The 25182-nt window shown below is 42.6% G+C and overlaps 1 protein-coding gene and 1 pseudogene across 10 annotated transcripts in view; both read right to left on the reverse strand.

Moving 5' to 3' along the window:
- Pphln1 (periphilin 1) overlaps positions 1-25182 on the reverse strand; it is a 92550-nt gene that overhangs the window by 66716 nt on the left and 652 nt on the right. For 4 of the 10 annotated variants that reach the window (XM_029469708.2, XM_085831725.1, XM_029469707.2 and 1 more), the window contains exons 2-4: positions 24708-24974; positions 13382-13473; positions 3139-3345 (exon numbers count right to left, since the gene is read on the reverse strand). In XM_029469708.2, coding sequence (XP_029325568.1) covers positions 3139-3345; positions 13382-13473; positions 24708-24777 — 369 coding nt within the window. In that variant the 5' untranslated portion in view covers positions 24778-24974. The remainder of the gene's footprint in view (positions 1-3138; positions 3346-13381; positions 13474-24707; positions 24975-25182) is intronic. The other 6 variants (XM_085831727.1, XM_029469712.2, XM_029469709.2 and 3 more) reach the window with 3 other exon arrangements.
- On the reverse strand, positions 10166-11358 carry LOC110310719 (ras-related C3 botulinum toxin substrate 1 pseudogene; annotated as a pseudogene).

A 25182-nucleotide genomic window follows, 5' to 3' on the forward strand; every position in this document is an offset into this window, starting at 1 on the left:
CAAGTCAGCCATTCCGTCTACTAAAGACGACCAGGAACCTGAGGCACCACTTACCTGTGCTGTAAAAACTGCATTACGCCCTCAGGAGACTCCAGACTTAGTGCCACAGGCACACAGACAGACATGACAGCAGATCCTGATGTCTGAGTGCACCCTGCTCAGCCTTTTTCCTTCCCGAGCTCTCTCACCAATGTTCATGCTCAAGTTCAAGGAAGAACTTGGAGCTCTCTCCACTTGTTTCCTTTTCTCATTTACCACTCAATAAAGGCATAATTAGAAGCAATCTAGCAAGAATTATCTCTGATAAGCAATATTAATATTATATGTGAAAAAAAATTTTAAATTGATCAAGTGAAGCACATTTTGTCCTTTAAGACACAAGGGGCTGGAAAGATGGCTCAGCAGTTAAGGGCACTGACTGCTCTTCCAGGGGTTCTGAGTTCAATTCCCAGCAACCACATGGTGGTTCACAACCATCTCTTCTGGTGTGTCTGAAGAGAGCAACAGTATACTCACATACATTAAAAAATATCTTAAAAAAAAAAAAAAAGACTCCTGCACAAAGAGACATTAAAAACAAACTACAGGCACTAGAGAGATGGCTCAGCAGTTAAGAATATTGATTGTTCTTCCCGAGGTCCAGAGTTCAAGTCCCCAGCTTCACATGGTGGCTCACAACCATCTGTAATGGGATCTGATGTGTGTATGTAAAGATAAAGCACACATATATATGAAAAAAATAAGTAACTATTAAGAAGGAAAAAACCCCAACCATATGGAGCTGGAGAGATGGCTCCGTGATAAAGACCACTTGCTATTCTTGCAGAGAGCCTAGGTGTGATTCTCAGCACCCAGAGGTGGCCCACACCCAGCTGCTAACTCGGGTCCAGGAGATCCGACGCCACCTTCTGGCCTCTATGGGAACTGAACATACACATGCAAGAAAAACATGCATATGATAACATATAAGCTTGGCATGGTGGCACATGCTGTTAATCTCAGCACTCCAGAGGTAGAGGCAGAGGCAGATTTCTGTGAGTTCAAGACCAGCCTGGTCTACATAGCAAGTTCCAGGACAGCAAGGGCTATATTGATACTGTCTCAAGAAAACTAAAAAGAGACGGGCGTGGTGGCGCACTCCTTTAATCCCAGCACTGAGGAGGCAGAGGAAGGAGGATTTCTGAGTTTGAGGCCAGCCTGGTCTACAAAGTGAGTTCCAGGACAGCCAGGGCTATACAGAGAAACCCTGTCTGGAAAAACCAAAATAATAATAACAATAATAATAATAATGAAAACTAAGAAATAAAAAAATAAATAACACAACATGCAAATTATTTACAGTAAGAGACTGATATTGCTAAAATATTATTTTTCATTTTCCCATTCAACATTATAAACCCAACACTTTTATAAATAAAATGTGTCCATATTTTCTTTTTCAATTTTAAATATAATCAGGGAAAAATAAAAAACTCCATAGCAATAATAATAAAACCCTGGATCCAGTAAGTATGTATTAGTGTTCTAAAAGTTCTAAGGACCATAGGTGTGCCAGTTGGTTATGTGAAGAGAAAAAAAGTTACCTAAAGTCTAAGAACAAGAACAAGATTTTGTGCTAACATGGCTTTGTTTTGTGGTCTTGAGGATTGAACCACAGGCTTCCTGACGTGCAGAGCAAGAGCTCTCACCACTGAACGGAGCCAGCTCAGACAACTTGGGAGGATGAATGGAGCACCTGTGCTGCTCCTGAACCCTCACTGTCGGCTTTCAGACAAGGCTCATGCTCATGTCAGACACCAGCCAGAGAAAACCAAACTCCTCATATGGACACAAGAGTACTCATGAAACAGCCAAGAAATGCTCGTGCTGCAACTAAATCCTTTCTCCCGGAGACTACCTGCAGGATGGGTCTCAGTAACACCCAGTATCCCTCGTACAGAAATGCTTCCTTCCCAGCATCTAGCCCCTCCCTCCCTAAAGGAACAGCATGGCACTATGAATAAGCACAATGGCAGGCACTATGGTAAGGAAGGATGCTGTGGCACTGCAAACTTCCTCCACAGTCACCAGAAACCACTACCAAGGCCTATCTCTCTCCACTTTAGAACCGTCAGAGCCACAGCGTGAGCCACCACGAGACCTGAGGTGCACAGAAACTAACCTGAGGAATCACCTCCACCTCTCCAACTGAGGCCAACTGAGGTCAAACATACAGTGACTGACCATGCTACTGGTTACCAGGTCATAGATCAGAGAGAAGGAGAAGAAAGAAAAAGATGAACTGTGTACAAGAATATTGTAATTTGCAAGCTAGGACATAATTGCCTCCAACCTGTCAATAAAACAAACTATGAAAACTTTAAATACCTTCTAGATTATCAAAACCACATTAAATCTAAGTAGCTAACATTTTAAGTGTTTATTATCTGAAACCTGGCTTTACTGCCTTAGTAAAGCTCTTAAAAGCAGACAGACCTTAAGAATGTGAACGAAAAGTGAGACTGTCAGCTTAAGCCCATCTCCAGATGTGGTTTTCATGCTAGAATACAGAAATTATAAGCACAACGTGACAAGTGTTGACACCGGCTCATCACTGACTATCAGGTGTGAGTCTGCAAATCCCTGCAAGTTTAAGTTAAAAAGTGAATGAAGCATAGGCTAGGTAGACAGCTAGCTCAGTAGAGTGCTTACCCAGTGCAAGGGAGGCCTCGGCCTGGCTACCCAGCACCGCACAAAGCCAATCACACGGGAAGTGTTAATGTCACTCCGAGCTATCTGGGATTCTTCTTCACTGCCCAGAAGACCCTTGACTACGAGTACCCTCTGGAGCTGTAGCCGGCAGCCAACAGCATCTAACAGGAAGGGTAGCCAAGCTCTGAAAACCTAGCCACTCCAGCACCCAGGAGGCTGAGACAGGAGGACAGCAAGCACCAGGCAGGCCAGACCTATACAGTGAGACCCTAGTGTAAAAGGGAGTTGGGGTGGGGGAGGGAAGCAGAACACAAGCATCAGGCTCTCCGAGTTTCACCCTATCACAAGCACCATGACTCCACTTCAGAGACCTGCACATAGACTTTAGTTACATGAATTTTATACTTGAAAGAAAGAACAATTAGTACACGGGGGAAATTTACATACTCCACTGTGAGATGGGCCACTTCTTCGATCATGAGAAAAACTGCGGCCCTCGTCACATACTCGGCAATCAACATGACTGTAATATCTACTGTAGCCTCCTTCATCAGGTCTGGCTAGCAGAGGCGGTCTCTTGTCTAGCAGAGGTGGTCTCTTGTCTAGCAGAGGTGGTCTCTTTGGCACAACATTAACTACTCTATGGTAGCCATCCTAAAACAGACAAAAAGAAATATAGAGACATCACTAATTTCTCTATTTGGTTTTGGAAAAGTTTCTTATAAGCACAGGAGTTCTTAACCATAATTCAACAGAGTAAATGCAAACCAACAAAAACACACGAATGAAAAATGTGGCCATAGCTAATAGCAACATCTTCATATAGATAAATGGAAATAAAATATTTCAATGAGAAACATTCAAACATGTATAATAACACACAACAATACAAGATGGTGATCCTAAGAAGGGGGGCTGGAGCACTTGCGGGTTTCTCAAAGGATCTACGTTTGGTTCCCAGTACTCAGACGGTGGCTCACAGCTGTCTGTAAAATCAAGCCCAGGGAATATGACATCCTCTTCTGGCCCCTATGGATGGGTACTGTATCCACATAGTGCATACACATGCAAGCAAACACTTGTACACATAAAATTACACATAAAACAAACCTAAATCATGTCGTGTAAGTAAAACAAGTCATTTTAACAACTACGGCTGCACACAACCAGGTTACAGCAGTGTTGTCCCTAATGACAATGAGGAAATTTCGGTCTACTTTGCTTATTCTATTTAGTACACACAAACAGGGCTTGTGCCCATAACCCTGCAAACAGGGATGGGCAGATACCCAACTAGAAAGAGCAAAAGGAAGCATTTTGGTCTTTCCCAGAAGCTCTAGAGAGATATCTTTAGCTTTTTACATTCTAATTTGTAAAATTAGAACTAGTTTCTAAAGCTATACAGTCTAGATGATTTGAAATATTCAGAAACGTGTCAGGGGTTGCAGGGATAGCCTAGTGGTAAAAGGCACTGAGTGCTCTTTCACAGTGTCCAGTCAGTTTCAGCACATAGTCACTCGCAGCAGTCGAGAACTCTAGCTCCAGGGGGACTGAAGCTCTCATGACTCCCTTGGGCACTGCATGCATATGCTGCACAGATTTATTACATGCATGCAAAATACCCATACACATAAAAAATAAGATAATGTTTTAGTCACTGAGAAGGATTTTGTGGGATTTGAGGGGTGGAAAAGAAAACAAAGTCTGTCTTATGTTAATAGCTAATATGAAATAGAACTATTAGGGTAAGATGTACAGAATGGGCCATAATCTGACCTAATCTTGCTAAGGAACATCCACAGACAGATTTTTGTTTTGTTGAGACATGTTCTCACTATGCAGTCCAGGATGGCCTCCACCACAGTATTGGGTTTTGAGGCATGGGTCTCGTGCTATAGCCAAGAGTGTCCTGGAACAGCAACAAGCCCTGTCTTAGCCTCTTGAGTGCTAGAACTACAGGTGCCTTAGCATGCATACAATAAATAAATCAATTTTAAAAAATAATCCATTATCTTCATTTTCCATATATTCCAATTTTTAAAACTCTACTATGAAACAATTTTCATTTTAGAAAGTAAAAGCATCAACTAAATGGTTGAATAATTTGATACACAATTCTGTATTATACTTTCCACACAAATATTAAATCTCATAATTAACTGGATCCAAATGAAATCACTTAGGATATTTATTTCACAGTATTTCTTGAGATTAGGGTAGCATACAGTCATAAAGCAGGGGTTAACATTCATAAGGCCCTACATTAATCCATAAAACAAAACCCACCAATTTCCTAATGGATCATTAAATATATGTGAATGTACAATAACATGATGGTTTTTATTTTTAATATTTTTAATATATGGTGGAAGAGGCCCACATGCTTGCCATAATTTGTTTGTAGAGGTCAGAGGAGAATTTTCAAGTCAGTTCTTCAAATTCACCATGTGGTTCCTAGAGATGGATCCCAGGTAGTCAGGTTTGGTCGCAAGTACTTTTACCCACTGAGCCACTATGCCATCCTATAGAAAATGTTTTGTTTAAAGTTAAAATATTATGTAATGTCCTTTCTTAAACATCTTTATCGTTTGAGACACAACAAATGTTTATCTTTATTTGAAACATGAATAGTGGATTTACTTCAAAATACCCTCCAAAAGGGAGCCAGTGATCAAGAACACAGGCTGCTATTTATTCTAAAGAGCCTGCGACCAGTTCCTAGTACCCACACACAGTGGTTCTCAACCGTCTCTATGTAACTCTTGTCCCAGGGGCTCCAACACCCTCTTCTGATCTTAAGCACCAGGTATGCACACATGGTCACAAACATAGATGCAGACAAAACACTAATACACATGAAAGCTTTAAAATGAGTTAGAATAACCTGGAAGAGAGGCAAATAGAAAAGTAAAATACAACTAACCAAAGCAGACAATTGCTGCTTTCTTGGCACATACTTTGGGAGTTGTTATCTTGCCTTGTGGGAAGCCACATGTGCCGTTGCAGAGTGGTGCAGGCTTCTGCTGGCCACCACGCATAAGTTTGAGCAAACGACCAATGCTTACTTATGCAGTCAAGTTTTTCACCAAAACACTGCCTGGCCCGGGCATGATAATGAGGCTCTGCAAAGTACTAAGAGAATAACCAATCAGATGTGAGACATGCAAATGAGGTATGTTAATGAGGTTCTGTGAGATACTGAAAGTAGCCAATCAGATGAGGAACATGCAAATGAGGTATAGTGCATAACCAATCCGGGTGTGAGACATGCCTCTCCTAGGCCTATATAAGCAGCACCAGTTCTGGGCTCGGGGTCTATTCGCCTCTACAATCAAGCTCTCCCAATAAACGTATGCAGAAGGATCCTGTTGCAGCTTCGTTCTTGCTGGTCAAGTCAGACGCGCAAGATTGCCTACTTTTAAATACTTGATTTTTTTTTTTAATTTATAAAGAGCCAAACACAAGATAAACATGGTTAGACATGCCTCTAGTCCCTTAATTTATGATATATATTATAAAATATGCTATAGTGTGTACACACACACACACACACAAAACACAGTGATTCAGAGGGACATTGGACAACAGATCAAAATATTCTAAGTTGGCCCTACCATCCAGATATAAGTCATCATAGAATTTGGCCAAAACAGGTTTTTTGCTTTTTTTTTTTTTCTGGCAAGAATCACAAAAGAATATTAAGGCCCCAAAATTCTGTCAGTCAAGAAATTTAAGCATGCTATGTGCACTCTCCTTTGGGACACCTACTTTATGTCACTCATTCCCAGATGACCCATGTCCTCCATCCCCTAGGCGCACCCTGACCTCTTCTACACTTCTTGTGTAATTTACCATCGTAGACTAGCCTTCCCTGCCATCACTGCAAAGATACATAGGCCAGCATCCTCCTCCTAGCCAACCTCCAAACAACTACACACTTCCACATCACATCTAACCTTCCCACCCAGACCTACCAACCTCCACACTCCTACGTGGAAAAGGAAACATCCTATATACCACTCCAGTCCCCTCTGCCACCTGTCTACATTCTAACCAAGCGACACTCAATCTCCAGACCCATGCCACCACAGCATCCTCTTCTCCATAGCCCTGCTCCTTCAATAATAGACCTAAAACTCTATATGGAGACAAAGAAAGCCTATATGCCCAGATCTCAGAGAATACTAACAATATGAAAGATCAAGACAACATCTTCCCTCCAGAACTGACCAGTTCTGTAGAAAGGTTTACCTATGGACCCCAGTACACTGAAATTAGAAGAACAGTCATAAACCATAAACCACCTGGAAGAACACAAAGAATTTCAAGAAGACACAAACAGCTCAGTGAGATGAAGGAGAAAGAGCTTAAGAAGAATAAACACCTGAGTGTTGCCCAAGACAAGGCTGATAGAAATGGCAAAGACAATCCAGGGCAGGAAAATGGAATAATAAAGAAATAGAAACACTGAAGAGGACTCAAGCTAAAATGAAGATGGAACTGAAAAATAAAAAATCAACTAGAAAACTCAAAGGGCCTTACAATCTTAATCATCAGAACAGAATATCAGGTCTCGAAGATAAAATAGAGACCCTAGATCAAATAAGTAGAAACAATGAAAAAGATATTAAAAACATAAAAGGGATACAGAAAATGTGGGACAGCAATAAAAAACAAACCTTTGGATTACAGGCATAGACCAGGTAGAAACTGTAAGTCAGCCCCATTTAAATGTTTGCCTTTTAGAAGAGTTGCCTCGGTCATGGTGTCTCTTCCCAGCAATGACTCCCTAACTAAGACAGGGGCTGATAAGAAAGCAGAGCATAAGTTACAAAAGCACTTCTGGATGAGCTTTCCCCAGGCGGACAAAGGAGTTATCCCCCAGATCAAGTCACTGGACATCCTTGGGGTCCCTCCAAGTGTTTCTTCTGTAATAACAACTGTCCTGGCTACTTTCGCTTGATTAAAGTGTTTATGTACAGGAACTCTTGGAGACACACTACTGAACCCAGCTTCTGGCCTTCAGTGATTTGTTTGCCAAGTTCAGCCAAGTTGCTGGGTCTGGCAGTAGGCAGGCCTCTTATTCCACTAGTGTATTATATGAACAGTTCACACATTCTCCTGTTAGACATTCAGGCTGCTGACAGCTTGACGCTCTTACCAACGCTGTTTATAAACAAACATGCAATATGCCTTTAAATTAATGTTAGAAGACCTCTGTTTCGAAGATGGCCTAGTCGGCCATCATTGGGAAGAGAGGCCCCTTGGTCTTGCAAACTTTATATACCCCAGTACAGAGGAACGCCAGGGCCAAGAAGTGGGAGTGAGTGGGGAGGGTATAAGGGACTTTTGGGATAGCATTTGAAATGCAAATGAAGAAAATATCTAATAAAAAATTTAAAAAAGACCTCTGGTTCATAAGCAAGGGTTCTAGAACTTTCTTCTATGTGTATGTGTGTGCCTCACTAAGTGCCAGAGGTCAGAGGCCATCGGCTCTCTTGGAGCTGGAGTTACATACAGGTGGCTGTGAGCTGCCTGACCTGAGTCCTCCAGTCACCTGTATTGAGTCCTCTGGAAGAGCAGTACCTGCTCTTACCACAGAGCCAGCTCTCCAGCCCGAGAACTGTATATACAGGGTAGGCTTTTAACTAAGTCCAGCATTAGAAACAATAGGTGCATTTGCAATTTCTTCTGCTAAACACTTTTCTGCAAATTTCAATGTGTCCGTTAAAATCAGGCCTGAGTGTAAAATTACTTTTCACAAGGTAGATGACTGTAAGCACTGTTCAACTCTCCAGAGGCTGAAAAAGAAATTTCTTTTTCCTGAACAGAAATCAACACAGCAGGAAGAGGCACCTGTGACTTTGTCCTTAACTGAAATCACCAGTATAGTTAAATCAGGTGTGGCAGTTTGAATTTGGCGTCCTCAGCTGCAGGCATTTAAACGCTTACCTCTAGCTGGTGGCGCTTTCTGGGAAGGCTAAGTGTTGAGAGTTTAAAAGACTGCCATTTTAGGACCATTTTTTTCTCTCTGCTCTGTCCTTACAATTAAAGATTTAGCTCTCAGCTTGCTATTCCAGCCACCATGTTTGCCAACTTCTCTGTCATTTTTTGATCTTAGATACTTCTGGTACTATAAGCAAACCCTTCCTTGTGTAAACTGCTTTGGCCATGGAAAGTTTTTTTTTTTTTTTTCCCCAGAGTGTGGAAAGGCCATGGCCATCTGTCCACACAGCTGGGTCACTGTGCTCATCAGAAACCCCTTTCCCAAGCTCTTGATATTTACCTACCTACTGCTCTAGCTTAAGCCTCCTGCTGGGGGTCATCTCTTGTGCACTGTGTGGAAGCACCACATGTCAATCAATAAAAAGCCTATGGATAGAGGGGTAGACTAGGAAGACTAGGCAGGGGGATCTCCAGCAGAGAGAGGGGAACTATGGGAAAGAGTCAAGCATGGGAAGATCCCACACTCGAGCTCAGTGGCAGTCGGGCTTGGGAGAGGTGACAAACCACACGGCAGACATAGACTAGTATAAACGAGTTAGGAAAAATTACAAGCTAGTTGGCGAACAAACTTATCTTATGGCCTAGTTATTTATTCATAACAAGACTCTGAGTCACTATTCCGGAACTTGGACCTGATGGAAAAGCTTGCAGTTACACAGTTACAGTCTCCGATTAAAGCACTAGACCTTATTAAATGCTGCGATAAAACACATAATGCCTAGTACCTGACCCACCACCTGCCCTTTTCTTTGTTGAGGTGTTTGGGATCAGTTCAGGAGACCAGGAATGTTAGGGAAGCACTAACTACGTTACATCCTCTGCCCTTCGATTCTAATTCTCAGACTTTACACTGTGACTACTCAACACCTAACATCAACAATGTGGCCATTCTAAGCACTCTGTGCTCCAAAACACCAACTGCCTCTCCTTCTACCAGGACGGCCTTAGTCCTCAAGCTGTTATCCCTTGTCCCCCTCCATCTGTTATACCACTCCCCCTCTCAGGTTTCTCTTCTTCTTTTTTTTTTTTTTTTTCCGGTTTTTCGAGACAGGGTTTCTCTGTGTAGCCCTGGCTGTCCTGGAACTCACTCTGTAGACCAGGCTGGCCTCGAACTCAGAAATCCGCCTGCCTCTGCCTCCCAAGTGCTAGGATTAAAGGTGTGCGCCACCACGCCTGGCTCTCTTCTTTTTTTTACCCGTGACACTTTTATTCAGTTGAATTACTCCATGTACAATGTAGTGTAAAGTAATCTCTACTTCATATTAGTCAAAATACTGTCTGTCTGTCTCCTTTGATCATGTCGTGTTTCACACTCCACCCAGCACACCCACAACTAGGAACAGAATACTTCATTAGAGGCAACACAGGAACCAGAGTTCTGTTCTAAGTCTGCAAAAGCTAGTCGGCTGGTCTTTTAGAAAACTCACTATGAAATCAAAGAGCTGAGCTGTCACACTCATCACTGTGACGTACGGTACAAAGTTACGTAATGAACATGGGCTGATAAGTTACAGGTGCGCTACATGGCAACGTGTCATTAAGGAGGCTGTGCTGTGTCACACGGTCTGGGAACTATGGAAGGGTCTGTGCCCCTGGCTCCAGAAGCTGCAGTCGTCTTAGCAACAGAAGTCTCTCAAGAGAGTTTAGTGCTTAGGTGTTCTCAGCACAACGCAACTTAGTTCAGAAGGTATTTTGGCAATTCTTAATCTGAGCAAGAATAGGGGATTTTAAAAATAAGGCTTTAAGAAGGCTTTATCATTTTAGGGCTGAATTTTAATAGACTGTAAGTTGGAATTCTTACATTTAAAACAGAACTTTAAAATTATTGACTGGTTCATTGGTTCAAAATGGTTTTATGGAAAAATTAATCTGTAACAAAAACTTGGCATCAAATGCGAAGGCTCTGCTGATTTTTGAGCAAAGTGTACAAAGGTTCCAAGACAGGAACGAGAACGAGGGGCTCCGACATTTACAACAGCAGGCATTTTCTCTTCCTCTTCTTGACAGGAGGGGGACAGAGAACCGCTCGGATAGCTTCGTCAAACACTGTCTTGAGTCCTCGCTGTCTAAGAGCTGAGCACTCCAGGTATTTGACAGCACCCATCTCTTTCGCCATGGCTAGCCCCTGCGGGTAGGTGATGGGGGTCAGCTTCTTCTCCTTCAGCTTCTCAACTGTGTCCTTATCATCCCTAAGATCAAGCTTCGTCCCCACGAGGATGGTAGGAGTATTGGGACAGTGGTGTCACACTTCAGGAGACCACTTTGCACGGACATTTTCAAATGATGCAGGACTCACAAGGGAAAAGCAAATTAAGAACACGTCTGTTTGCAGGTAGGAGAGGGGACGCAATCTGTCACAATCTTCTTGTCCAGCTGTGTCCCATGGGCCCAGATTCACTGGTTTTCCATCTCCCATAACATTGGCAGACTAGTTGTCAAAGACGGTGGGGATGTACTCTTCAGGAAATGCATTGGTCGGGTAACTGATGAGCAGGCAGGTTTTACCTGCAGCTCTGGAATCCCAGCTCTGGACTGGAGGTAGCAGAAGCATCTGAAGTTTGACCTCTGGCTATATAGAGTTCTCTCAGTTCTCTCTTCTGGATGAGGTCATTTCACTCTACATTACCTCAATGATCCTGAGTCAGACTCTTCAATATCAGCCTGGGCCAGTCATGCACCTCGCAATCTTAAGTCAATACAATCTGCTTTTCACATCCATAAATTAAGCTACTCAGTTAAAACACACACACACACACACACACACACACACACACAAATCTTTCAGATCAATGCCCAGCTGGTCAAATAAAATTTCTTTTCAAGAGATATATTCTTGGTGGGAAACATTTTGGGGGGCTGGAGAGATGGCTCAGCGGTTAAGAACACTGACTGCTCTTCCAGAGGTCCTGAGTTCAATTCCCAGCAACCACATGGTGGCTCACAACCATCTGTAGTAGGATCCGATGTCCTCTTCTGGTGTGTCTGAAGACAGCTACAGTGTACTCATACATAAAACAAAAAAGTAAAGTTTGAAAAAATAAATAAATAAATAAACCTTTAATAAACAATGTTTGGAAAGTATCCCACAGCTATATGACACTTAACATGCATTATTTTTTAATCCTAATCCTATGCAAGTCATAAAATAATTTTTCAAGTTAAAGAAATAATTAGAAATAGACTCTCAAACAACTAGGAAAGCAAGGACCTATGATAAGTACTGAGTAGGCCCTTCCTAATTTAATGGGTTTGCTTGTTTGTTTGTTTGTTTGTTTTCCTTTCTACCTTAAATCATTTTCTATCAATCTCAACATGAGCTATAATTCAGGCCACTGAATGCCAACCTTGAAGATGACCCTGCTCATCCAAGTGAGGGATAGGATCAAGTAATATACTGCCAGCTAGGCCTGGTTGCGCAGTCCTATAAGCTACGTGAAAGGCTGAGGCAGAAGGATCACAAGGACAAGTAGGTCTCAGAGTGAGTTTAAGATAAAAGTAGGTAATTTAATTTAGTAAGTCTTTGTCTCAAAATAAGAAATGAAACAAAAGGGAGGTGGTCGGTGGATCAGTGGTCAAGTACTTGCCCAGCGTGGGAAAAACCCTGGATTCAACCCTCACTAATACCACCACACACACAAATCCTTAACACTATACATAAAAAATTCTTGACGGATAAACAAATATTTATGACTTTTGTGGTAGATAAGACATCCAGCGCCGGGTGTGGTGGCGCACGCCTTTAATCCCAGCACTCTGGAGGCAGAGGCAGGCGGATTTCTGAGTTCGAGGCCAGCCTGGTCTACAAAGTGAGTTCCAGGACAGCCAGGGCTATACAGAGAAACCCTGTCTCGAAAAACCAAAAAAAAAAAAAAAAGACATCCACCCAATGTTCAGGATGAGTCTGTGCGGAAGATTATGGGCTTCTTGACCTCCAAACCTCCCGTACGTAGTTCTCCATGTACAACTCCAGGGAGAATAATAGCTCCAGCCCCTTAGTAAATGCTGAGCCTCTGCTACATACAGGACTAGATACAGCTCCAGGGTTAGTAAATAAAGTTACCAAGAGCATTTAGAGTCTGGCTCAGAAGCCCCAACTCTCCGAATTATTGTCCCTTGAGCTGCCGGCATTTTTCTCACCTGGAGGCTGCCTGCCTGACTAGGCACAGGCAAACAAGAAGTGCTAACTAGGATCTCCACATGCTTCTGCCCCAGAAAGACTCCGGCAAAATGACTGTCATACTAATTCATAACTTTTAAATTTTAATATAACTTTTGTTGTTGTAGGCTGGACTAGAACTTGCTATGCAGACCAGGCTTGCCTTGAATTCAGAGACCCACCTGCCCCTGCCTCCCAAGTGCCACCATGCCAGGCTCAATTTTTAAACATTAAGGTGACAAAGTAATGGCAGCCACAAGGAGAAGCAGATGTTCAACAGTTCTTTGCTATTGCATGTTAGAATATTAACAAAAATTTTCCTCCACCAACTAAATTCAGTTTAAATTCTTTTTCCTAGAAACTTAAGTATAAAACACAGATTTTGCGTTTTACTTAAATAAATTGCTGTGTATTTTCTGGCTTCTAAGAGCTGAGTTTGCTCTGTATTTCCAGCTAGGCTGGCAAACTGATACTGGAAGAAGCTGGAAGAAGGCACAGTGAGCTCTCCTCCACGCAGCCGAAACTTACACTGGGATGGCTCCGGGGAGGCACTCGTTCTCTCGGAAGTCGGTCGTAGTCATAGCGTCCCTCAGACCACATTTCATCTCTTGTGGAAGCCACTAAAAAGAAACAAACAATTCTGGGTTCTCTTTGTCAGCAAGGAAGAGACAATAAAGAAGCAAATGCCTGCCAAGACACCCAGGAAGGTGATAGAGGAGGGAGGAGGGCAATGTGTCCCTCAACTAGACTTATAAATACGTATACCTGCACTTATGAGGTCCTACCTTCCTTCTAGTTCAAATGGTATTTAAAAGTTCAGTAAAACTTTTCCACCCAACATCCTATAAAGCACAGTTTCCTCATTGTCAACCCATTTTAAATTAGGAAAGATAGGCTTTGATGAACAGTTTGAAGAGCAGGCCAACACGCCTACTCCAATCAAGGTTGACCTAAATCTGGGAAACAGCCAAAGCTGGCCTGGAAATGCAGTCTTGTCTCAGCCTTCAGGGGTACTAGGATTACAGGTATATCCCAGCATGCAATGCTGCAGTTTGACTTTGTTTACAGTTTAAATTCTGTATTAATGTATTTGCATATGTATATATCACGTGTAGGCAGGCTTGCATGCACATCCATATCTCAGCATGTGTGTCAAAGTCAGAGGACAGTGCAGGAAATTGTCAATCTGTCATGGGGTACCAGTGTTCAAATTCAGGGCATCAGTCTTCGTGAAGTGGCTTTGCTGACCAGGCCATCTCAAGCCCTCTGGTTTTGGTTAGGTTTTTCTGGTCTTAAACAACCTAACCCTCCTGAGTGGTGAGTTATAGTAGTGTACAATCTTCAAAAGATGTTCTGAATATAGATATTTAAAATCTGATGAGGGGCTGGAGAGATGGCTCAGTGGGTAAGAGCACCAACTGCTCTTCTGGAGGTCCTGAGTTCAATTCCCAGCAAACACATGGTGGCTCACAGCCATCTGTAATGGGCATCCAATGGTGTCTTCTGGTATGTGTGAAGACAGTGACAGTGTACCCACATATATGAAATAAAAATGGATGGAACGGGGCCAGAAAAAAAATAATCAGATGAGTTGGTTGGTGGTGTGACATGCCTTAAATCTCAGCACTCAGGAGGCAGAGGTAGAAAGATCTATTGAGTCTGAGGCCAGCCTGGTCTACAGGATGAGTTCTAGGACAGCCAGAGCTACACAGAGAAACCCTGTCTTGAAACAGGAAGAGAAGTGAGGGAGAGGGCGAAGGAGGGAGAGGGAAAAAGTTTCCAGGCCAGCTTAGACTATATGAGACCCTAAATGAATAATTAAGCATGACAATGTAAAATGAAAAAGAAGAAGAGAAGGAGGAAGAAGGGGAGGAGGAGGAGGAATACGGGGACCAGTTGTAAGAAAGGATTGAATCTGACAAGGATTAAAAAACCTAAAGTGGGCCCTGGGTTACAGGCTTGTCTTGTCTACACGGGAGGACTGCTTGACCTCAAAAGTTCAAGGACAGTCTAGTCAACATTAGCAAGAGACGCTATCTCAAAAAGATCTCAAAAAGGGCAAGAGTACAGGTTGGCTAGCTTTATGTCAAGTTGACACAAGCCAGAATTATCTGAAAGCAGAGAACTTCAATTGAGAAAATACCCCCATAGAACCCATTTCCTAGTGATCAATATGGGAGGCCCCAGACCATTGTGGGTGGGGACATCCCTGGGCTGTTTGTTGGTCCTGGGTTCTATAGGGAAGCAGGCTGAGCTATCCATGGGGAGCAAGCCAGTAAGCAGCACCCCTCCACGGCCTCTGCAGCAGCTCCTGCCTCCAGGTTCCCAACTTTCTTCATTGATGAACTACAGTGATAGACTACAATGTGGAAGTGTAAGCCAAATAAACCCTTTCCTCCCCAACTTGCTTTTGGTCATGATGTTTCATCACAGCAACAGTAACCACAGCTAAGCAGGGTGTGGGAATGGGCGTGCAAGTACTGGAAGTCTTCGCACTTCACATGAAACCCAGAGGCTAACAGAGTACTCTCTACAAAGACTGTGCTCTTAGGTGCAGCACAGACCTTCCAGGAAGTGACACTACCAGCCTGCAGAATGGAGACCATATTTCCAGGTTGTTCCTGATCCAGTCTGGAAGATAAGTTACCTCAAATATTAGAATCACTGTAAGACCAGTCAAAGCACCGTGAACTATAAAATAGGGATCTCTAATCAAGCTGGCGCCTGGGCTTAGGTTGCCTTTTTTTTTTAAGTTCAAGTTGACACTGCCATTTCATACATGCAACTCAGCTATATTCCTTGTTCAAGATGGATCTTGAATTAAATTATCACAAAAAGAAGCAGGCACTAAAAGAGGATGATTAAAGCACTATAGAAAATATGCTAAAATTGCTTTCAATTCAAATAGTACCCTGCAATTTTCAAAGTCATTTAGAAGCATTCTTAAGCACAATAATCTTTTGATTCACAGCATGTGTTGCTTATGACATTATTTGGGTTTAAGAAATCAATCTATCCCACAACCAATCAATGACACTGCCTCATGACTAAGCTATTCCCTCCCATTACTGGAGTCTCAAAGTACTCCAGGGCCTAAGAAGGGGTGGCTCAGTGGCTGAAAGCTCACTTCACTCAATCCTACCACCCACATGGATGCCCACTATGGGTGAGAATTTTTTTAAACCCCAGTTATATGAATGTTTGTGCTTTAGTCCCAAGTATGGATTGTCCACGGCTGTTAACTATGATTTTCTAGTGCTCTAGGAGGGACCTGATTTTTGCCAGCTGCAAATAGTTTAATTCTGGGGACTGTGGAGCAGGTATAAATGTCAGGGCCCCAAGAGAGCCAGGGTGCTCCGAAGAAGGCAGCAGTTGCTGCTCCCCCTCCATGCTCCCCGGTTACTGTTGTTACACTTTATCAAGTGGTCATGAGCAAAGAATCGAGAACTTGGAGATAGCCTATCAAGATTGGACTTACCCAAGGAACCCGACAACCATTATCAGCAGGAAGAAGCCTAAAGAGTTCTATGGCTCCTTTCCCCTCTACCCACTTTCTTTCCTATCTAGTGTTGGGGGGTTGAAAGGGACTAGGTGTGGAATAAGGGCTGGAAGGAAGGTAGAGATATAAAAACCCAATAAAATAGTAAAAAAAAAAAAAAAAAAAAGTGGGGGGTGGCTGGAGAGATGGCTCAGCAGTTAAGAGCACTGACTTGCTCTACCATAGGTCCTGAGTTCAAATCCCAGCAACCACATGGTGGCTCACAACCATCTGTAATAGGATCTGATGCCCTCTTCTGCTGTGTTTGAAGACAGCAACAGTGTACTCATATACATAAAAATAAGTAATCTTAAAAAAAAAAAAGACAACAGCCCACTGTGACTCAACCTGTAGCACCAGTATCTGAGGGGACAGACATGAGGGTCATTGAATGACCTCCATGTTCAGTAAGTAGGAGACCTGTGTGAAAGGGACAGGCTGGAGGGTAAGAGAAGGACACATTCCCTTAGCCTTTGCATGCACAAGCATATACATTTAACACATATACACACACAAAAAAAGAAAAAAAGAAAAAAATTAATGTTTAAAAGTACTCTAGAATAATTCTCTGCATCACAAGAGAGCAGAATTACAATTCAATGTGAAAAGTGAAAACTTCTTTTAGAAGTGTGCCAATAATTGATTCCAAAATGTAATAAGCTAACTCTTATGCAATAATCAATCCAGGATATAAGGAATATAGTCACTGAGAGCTGTGACTGAGAACTGGCATTGTTAATGAAAGTGATAGGAATCTGATAAAACAAACTCAGTTAACGACCTTGTGTCCAACCAGACCCAAGGATTTTCAATGCAAAATCAAAATGATACAATCCTTTCCATGTTATCCAAATTGCTTGTCCCACAGTTTAGGAAATCGAGTAACTTGCATTATGATCTAGACAGTTTCCAGTCCCCTTCAAGCTTTCTCACCTCTCCCTGAATAGTCCTTTCATGGTATACTCTCACCTAGATATTGTGTCGGCCAACAGAGGCAATGAAGAGCCCAGTCCCACTGAAGCTCACACTCTGGATGAGCACTAGGCACCTGCATTGGCAGCTCCCGTGGATGCTCTCCAGACATCTCGGTAACTCCCTCTGCTTTCACCTGAGGATTTTAATGTCACTCCAACATATCCTGCAGGCTTGGTTTCTTCACAGTACTAATCATCAAGTATGGTGTGGCTTACATGCAATGCACATTACCATCTTTCTTACTACTGCTGAAGTCTCCATAAGATCAAGCAAGCCGAGCCAGGCGTGGTGGCTCACACCTTTAATCCCAGCACTCGGGAGGCAGAGGCAGGCGGATTTCTGAGTTCGAGGCCAGCCTGGTCTACAGAGTGAGTTCCAGGACAGCCAGGACTATACAGAGAAACCCTGTCTGGGGAAAAAAGAAAGAAAGGAAAGAAAGGAAAAAGAAAGAAAGGAAGCTGAGCAAGTCCTAGGTAGCAAGCCAGGAAGCAGCACCCCTCCGTGGTCTCTGCATCAGCTCCTCTCTCCAGGTCCCTCCCTGCTTGAGCTCCAGTCCTGATTTCCTTCAGTGATAAAGAGTGATGGGGGAGGGCAAGTTAAATTAACCCCCACCCCCAATGCTTTGGTCATTTGCAAGTTTGTTTGTTTGTTTGTGGGGGGGGAGGATTTGAGACAGGGTTTCTCTGTGTAGCCCTGGCTGTCCTGGAACTCACTCTGTATGTAGACCAGGCTGTCCTGGAACTCAGAAATCTGCCTGCCTCTGCCTCTCAAGCGCGCGGACTAAAGGTGTGCGCCACCACCACCTGGCTCATTTGCAGTATTCTATCACTGCAATAGTAACCCTAAGAAAGATATCACATCACTATTCTAGAAACAGGAGGTAGAACCACTATGATGTTCATTAGGGTCAACAATCTGCACAAAGAATGTGATCAGTAATCCAACCAAATTTCCTGTTACCCGCCTCACAGAGACTCATCTCACTCCTGTCTTCTCTGTTTTGATCAGTGAAGCCCATGAGGCAGATACCCAAAGAGTCAGATCAGAAACTTAACTAATAAAACTCAACCCTGGTCATGCCTTAACTTCTACTCTTCAACAAAGCACAAGAATCTCTGTACCATCAGTTTATGTTCAAGACTCAGCCCAAATGCCAACCTTCTATTTTCCCAAGGAAGGAAGCTAGTCGTTCTCTGCGCCCTTTAAAGCACTGTACTACAGGACTACTAGACAGCCCCACATCCTGTTGGCTCTCTTTCCTTCTTCCTCCACGTCCTCCCGGGGCAAAACAATGATTAAATGCCTACATTGCTCCTCTGCCTTAGCAGAGGAAAAGTATTTTATATCAACAATTAACAAGTGGTTCACATGACTCCCAGGAGTCTAAATACTAGGAGTTGGCACCTTGAATTGTTCAGAAAACTTATGAGACAGTTATGATTCTAGCCACGCTTTTTTTAAAAAATATTTATTTATTTATTATATGTAAGTACATTGTAGCTGTCCTCAGATACTCCAGAAAAGGGCATCATATTTCGTTACGGATGGTTGTGAGCCACCATGTGGTTGCTGGGATTTGAACTCGGGACCTTCGGAAGAGCAGTCGGCGCTCTTAACCACTGAGTCATCTTGCCAGCCCCCTAGCCACGCTTTTTAAAGCCATCAATTCCACTTCACTTTTAACACAAAATACACGTAAGAAACCTTTAAATCCAGCATCCCCAAGTGAATTTCAATTGTCAGACACCAGCACTATCCAAGAATTTTAAGAAACCACACTATCCAGGTCCTACCTTTTCAAAGTCTCCAAAATGCCCTTGGGAAGAGTTAACTGCTTTCTGATCTTAAGGTCATCTCAGGCCAAGATCAACAGATTAAAGAGAAGCAAGTCTACTCCTGAAATCAACACTGAAGCACTCAGGAGATTTTAAGGGCTGACCTGAAGCTAAACACTGTCATGCTTCTAGCAGAAAATGTTTCCAATGTCAAACAAGTAAACCACAAATCACTTTCTAGAACAAACTTTAAGTCTTTGAAAAAAACTGCACTGATCTCAACTAAACAGTCAAAGCACCAAAATCCCAACTAGAACTGTGGGTTACTTGGCACTCAAGAGTATGCTCTGTGTGGGTGGTGTGGGTGTGGCTGTGGGTGGGCATGGGGGAGGTCCCCTGGAATCTCAGCTCTGTGAATGAGTCCAACTAGGACTCCAAAGTGAGAGCTAGTATAAAAAAGAGTATGCTATGTGACAAAACTTTTAAGAAAGCTAAAACAAAAATCAAAACCAAAAAGCCTAGTTGATTAACTAGAATCCTGAGTGATGCCTCCAGGAAAAGGGCAAAGCATTAGGAGAGATTCTGAAAGGCCTGACAAAGGAGACCACAACACAACAGTAAATAAACCCACCGAGGCAGGTAGCTAGCAAACTTTCATTTGCTCTCCCCTAAATGAAATAATTTTGGGTAACACATTTTCAAGACATTTAAACCCTTTATCCACACTATCCTAATGATAGAGATACAATCTCCCACTCCTACATAAAAACCCTGAAGCTTTCAAAACCTGAAATTCCAGAGTTGACCTGGAGTCCCATCCCAACCCCTTCCAACTATCACATAAGAAGCAAGCAAGCAAGCAGAGAGAACGGGTTCCAGGACATCTAAACAAGGCTTTTAACCCTGGGAACAAAAGGGGAAGAAGGACCTCTTATAAAGTTAAAGAAGGCAGGAGCAAGAAGAACATGGATGGCTTTCATAACAAATTACATAGGTTAGGAATAAAGGGGCAGCAGTTTGAGTGTTTCACTAAGTAGCCCTGGTTGGCTTGGGTCTCATTATGCACATCCCCGAACTCCCGCAACTTAGCACCTTTAAAGTCCTTCACTCTTACTATTGCCAGTCATTTTATACATGTTAGGCCAGGTGTGGCAGTGCGTGTCTGTAATCCAAGAACTCTAGAAGCAGAGGCAGGAGATACTTGTTTAAAGCCAGCTTCCAGTAAGAGCATTATTTTTGCTCTTGTAAAGGACGCAGGTTTGGTTCCCAGCACCCACATGGTAGTTAACATTATATTGCCCCAGTCCCAGGAGCCGATTGATGCCTTATGACTTCTGTGAGCACCAGGTGTATGTATATGTACATGTACATGAACATGTATATGTGTAAGTATATGCAAAATACCCATACACATAAAACAATAAAATCTTTAATAAACAAATGCTTTAAATAGTGTAAATAAAAAGTTACACTGGGCCTCTAAAAGGCTCATTGATTAGAGCATCAGTGATAAAGGAGGTTGGGATACTGTATGTTGAGTGAAATTACATGGTATTTATACTTTAAGTGTCCTATAATACAACTACCCAGGATTAAAGATATTTGTTACTTTTGTTTGTTTTCAGTTTTTCGAGACAAGGTTTCTCTGTGTAGCCCTGGCTGTCCTGGAACTCACTTTAATTCATATTTTACTCATGAAGTTCAGAGGTGAGCTAGCTCATCAAGTAAAGGCACTTGCTACCAAACTAGTGAGCCGAGTCCCATCCCCAAAGGCACAGATATATATATATATATATATATATATATATATATATATATATATAACAGAGAGAAGCAACTTTTTAAAATTACCCTTGACTTCCTCATACACACAAATAAAATGTAATTAAAAGATGGAAAGTTAAAATATAAAGAGTATCAGAATGATTCTAAGTTCCCTTTCTGACTAGTTAATAAGATAAAAGTATCAGTCTAGCCTCACACTCAGACCTGCCTGCTTCTGCTTCCAGAGTGCTAGGATTAAAGGTGTGTCCCACCATATGGTCAATTTTGTTAAAACTTAAAATACTACGAAAAACTTTAAAAAATACCACCCTAAAAGCATCTGGTCTAAAAGAATACAATACTGTTTTATCTGATTTATTCTGTAATACAACTTTATTTCCCCAAACTAAAACCTGCTTACTACCAAGGTGATAAAGCAAAGCAAGTTACTTTCTACAACTAAGAGAGAGAACTTGGGGTAGAGAGATGGTTCAGTGTCGAAGAGCGCCATTCCAGATGGACTGCCCTTAGAGAGGCCCTAGAATACAATTCCCTAGCAACCACATGGTGGCTCACCGCCATCTGTGATAGGATCTGACGCCTTCTTCTAGTGTGTCTGAAAACAGCTACAGGGTACTTTTATGAATAAAGTAAACAGACTTAAAAAAAAATAGTGCCAATACTTTTGCAGCATGCCAGACTTAAAGAACAGTAAGTTATAATAGTCTAGATACCGGGCTGGTGAGATGGCTCAGTGGGTAAGAGCACCCAACTGCTCTTCCAAAGGTCCAGAGTTCAAATCCCAGCAACCACATGGTGGCTCACAACCATCCGTAACAAGATCTGGCACCCTCTTCTGGAGTGTCTGAAGACAGCTACAGTGTACTTACATATAATAAATAAATAAAAAAAATCTTAAAAAAAAAAAATAGTCTAGATACCAAAGGCCAACTTTACAAAGAATTAGCTCTAACCATTCCACACGAGGTTATAAAGAATCAAATAAACCAACGCACCAGAATTAAGAGAATAATTTGATTACATAACAAAGGAAAAATGAAACTAATTCATGGTGCATATGTAGGATCTGACGTAATTACAAGACAAAGTTAATCTAGTTTTAAAACAATGTAATTTCAGCTGGTTTAAACTACATTTCCCCTCACCCACCACCTACATTATGTGAACTGTTCTCGATTATAATCTTGGGCATATTACTCCATCATAACTGTGATGTCATGTTACATCACATTCAGAGGAACGGTAAATGAAGAGTCAGGCTGGGATCCTAACAGCTAGCAGAGTCTGAAGACCGACCAATCAGAGTTCATTCCTTCATGGCTGTCAGAGCTATTGCCCCTCAAGTCTGCTCTCCTACATACTACTCAGCCCCACCTAAGTCAGATCCTACAAAGGAATGACCGGAGTCATTACTAATACTTAATAAACAATATGTGGCCTTCACACTCACAAATGTAACACGTGCAACAGGGAATGAAAGAATTCTAGTCACACTGAACCTCCAGAAATGCTGATTAATCTATTAAAGTACAGCTGGGTGTAGTCGGAATGTCAAAGCCCTGAGGCCCAATTACAACTTACTACAGGCTATCTTAGCCCTCTAATAAGACATTCCTTTCCTATCTGTGTTTGATCCAACAGCCTTGTGACTAACAGGAACCATTTCAAAGGTATACCACTGGCTTCCACCAACCAAAAGGCTCAGAGTGCTGTCAGATACCAAGCTAAAGACAATAGCTGAGCTCTCCAGCTTGGCTGCAATGAGCCTAGCTACCTGATGTTTCTAACAACTTAGTTTAAAATGCCTCCGATTATGACTGACTTTGCTGTTACTATAAAAACTTCACGAGCCGGGCATGGTGGTGCACGCCTTTAATCCCAGCACTCGGGAGGCAGAGGCAGGCGGATTTCTGAGTTCGAGGCCAGCCTGGTCTACAGAGTGAGTTCCAGGCCATCCAGGGCTACACAGAGAAACCCTGTCGAGAAAGAAAAAACAACAACAACAACAAACAAAGCCTTCAGGAAAACTGTTGCCGTATTAGGACATGGAATTATTTGCAGTACCTGGAATCTGTGTTTCCAGACCACACTAACTACCACTTGGCTCCAGAATAAATGCTAATCCACAAGGAGGTATTTTCATGTCAACAACATGCTTAAATTGTTTCTTTTATGAGCCCCAATGTATTGCACTACATACTGAGGAAGTTTGACTGTCCATTGCATGTGATAAAATTATATGAGCAGACAATGCCAGACATTTTCCTGTGTTTTAGTATTTATGAATCCAAACCTTTACATTGGTAGAACTTAAGATCTTATCTGATGAGCGTGCTTTCCCTGCCTCACCCTCCATCTCACAGAATACGAAGAATCAAGCAGTCGCCAGTGTGTATTCCTGATGAGTGACTTCCTTAATCAAGAATCGTAGAAATCCTAAGTCCTACCCTCCACAGTCTCTGGTAATTGTCTCACTTAACCTATTCCAGGCAAAAAGCATTACCTGGGTAGCAAGCCCCGCACTGGCTAGCCTGGATTTCTCCAAAGTCTTCCTATTCTCTTCCAATTTCCATCCATACCCATGGCTCAGTTCACAAAGCTGTTACTCTCTAAAAACACATCACCAGACTGTCCCAACACCTAAAAGATCTAAAATTAGTAATTAATAGGCAACGTGTGACTTTTATCTGAAAAAAAACACTTAAAAATCTGAAATATAAACCAGGTGTTTGACTAATATAAACCTTTAGTCTCAACACCTGGGAGGCAGAGGCAGTTGGATCTCTGACTTTAAGGCCAGCCTGGTCTACAAAATGAGTTCTAGGACAGCCAGATGCTACGCAGAGAAAAGGCTGAGATATGGGAGGGAAGGGAAGGGTTAGTAGTATTTGAGTGGGTATAGTACACACCTTTAATCACCTTTAAGCAGAAGCGGGCAGATCTCTGTTTAATTTGAGACAATTCATGGGGGGGGGGTGCTGTATTTGAACTATTTCTTGAATAGACTGCATGACCTAGCAACATTGAAATCACTCCACACAAACCACCCATGTGTGACCAGATCCTGCCACTCACTCACTATCTACCTAAACCTCTAAAACAGCAAACAGCAGCATTCCAAGGATAAGCAAAACGAACACTCCCACCCTCAGCGTTTAATTTAAATATCAAGATGAAAGACACAATCAGGAAGCAATTGGCTCCTGCTGGAGGGGACTTAGAAGAACCTAACTTTAGGGAAAGACTACTCAAAAATAAGAGCTGGGCTAAGCCGGAGGAAGGCCAGTAATCAGAACATAGGAGGGCTGAGGCAAAACAAGAGAATCACCAGTTCTAGGCCCTGCTTGGGGGGGGGGGGGGAGTTATATTAATAGAAAGAGGTAGAAGGCAGGGAAATCATAGGACCAAAAGGAAAAATGAGAACAAAAACTGAAAGAAAAAGAAATTAAGGAAATGCAATTCTTCTTAAAGAATAATCTGCAATTCGATACAGATGGAGCAACACCCAATCTTAAAACCCAGACGTCAGGAAAAAAAAAAAGTTCAATTTAAAGGCAAAAGCCACAGCTTCGTTAAAGAGTCAGAAAACGCAAGACAGTTTCAAAACAAGGCTAATAAGTAAGTGCTTGCTAAGCAGACAAAATACGATTCCAGGAGCACAGGCAATGCGCTCAGGGGTGAACTAAGGAAGGAGAAGCAGTGGTACCCCCAAATCGAGAGGAAGCACGAAACAGCGCGAAGAGTTAATGCTCAAACAATTAGAAGACCAAAGGGGGCTTACATCGTGGGCGGTAACCAAGCACAACCGGGATGTGAAGCTTGGGAGTTTGGGCTGGCCACAAGTTTGCCATGAGAATTAGTCCCAGTGGTCCCTTGGTGGACGCCAAGGAATTAATGCCTCTCAAAACTCAGCGGCGCCCTGGGTGGATTGCACTTCGTCCCTCCGCTTCAGTCAGGATTGATTGTGCAGGCTCCACGACAGGCTCTGGGCTCCGGGCTGCTGACACGCAGGTTCCCAGGGAGTAGTTACAGGCCTGGTCTGTACGTGCTGGTGGGTAGAAGTTAAGTTTAAACTACCGGGCAAAAAAAGCATTCGGATTTCTCTGTAGAAACGACGAGCTCTTAAAGAATAATCAGTGTAGCCGAGAGGTGATGGTGCACGCCTTTAATCCCAGCACTCTGGAGGCAGAGGCAGGCGGGATCTCTGAGTTCGAGGCCAGCCTGGTCTACAGAGCGAGTTCCAGGACAGCCAGGGC

This window comes from Mus caroli, unplaced genomic scaffold (assembly GCF_978045245.1).
Source record: "Mus caroli unplaced genomic scaffold, Mus_caroli_1 scaffold_16, whole genome shotgun sequence".
Lineage (NCBI taxonomy): Eukaryota > Metazoa > Chordata > Mammalia > Rodentia > Muridae > Mus > Mus caroli.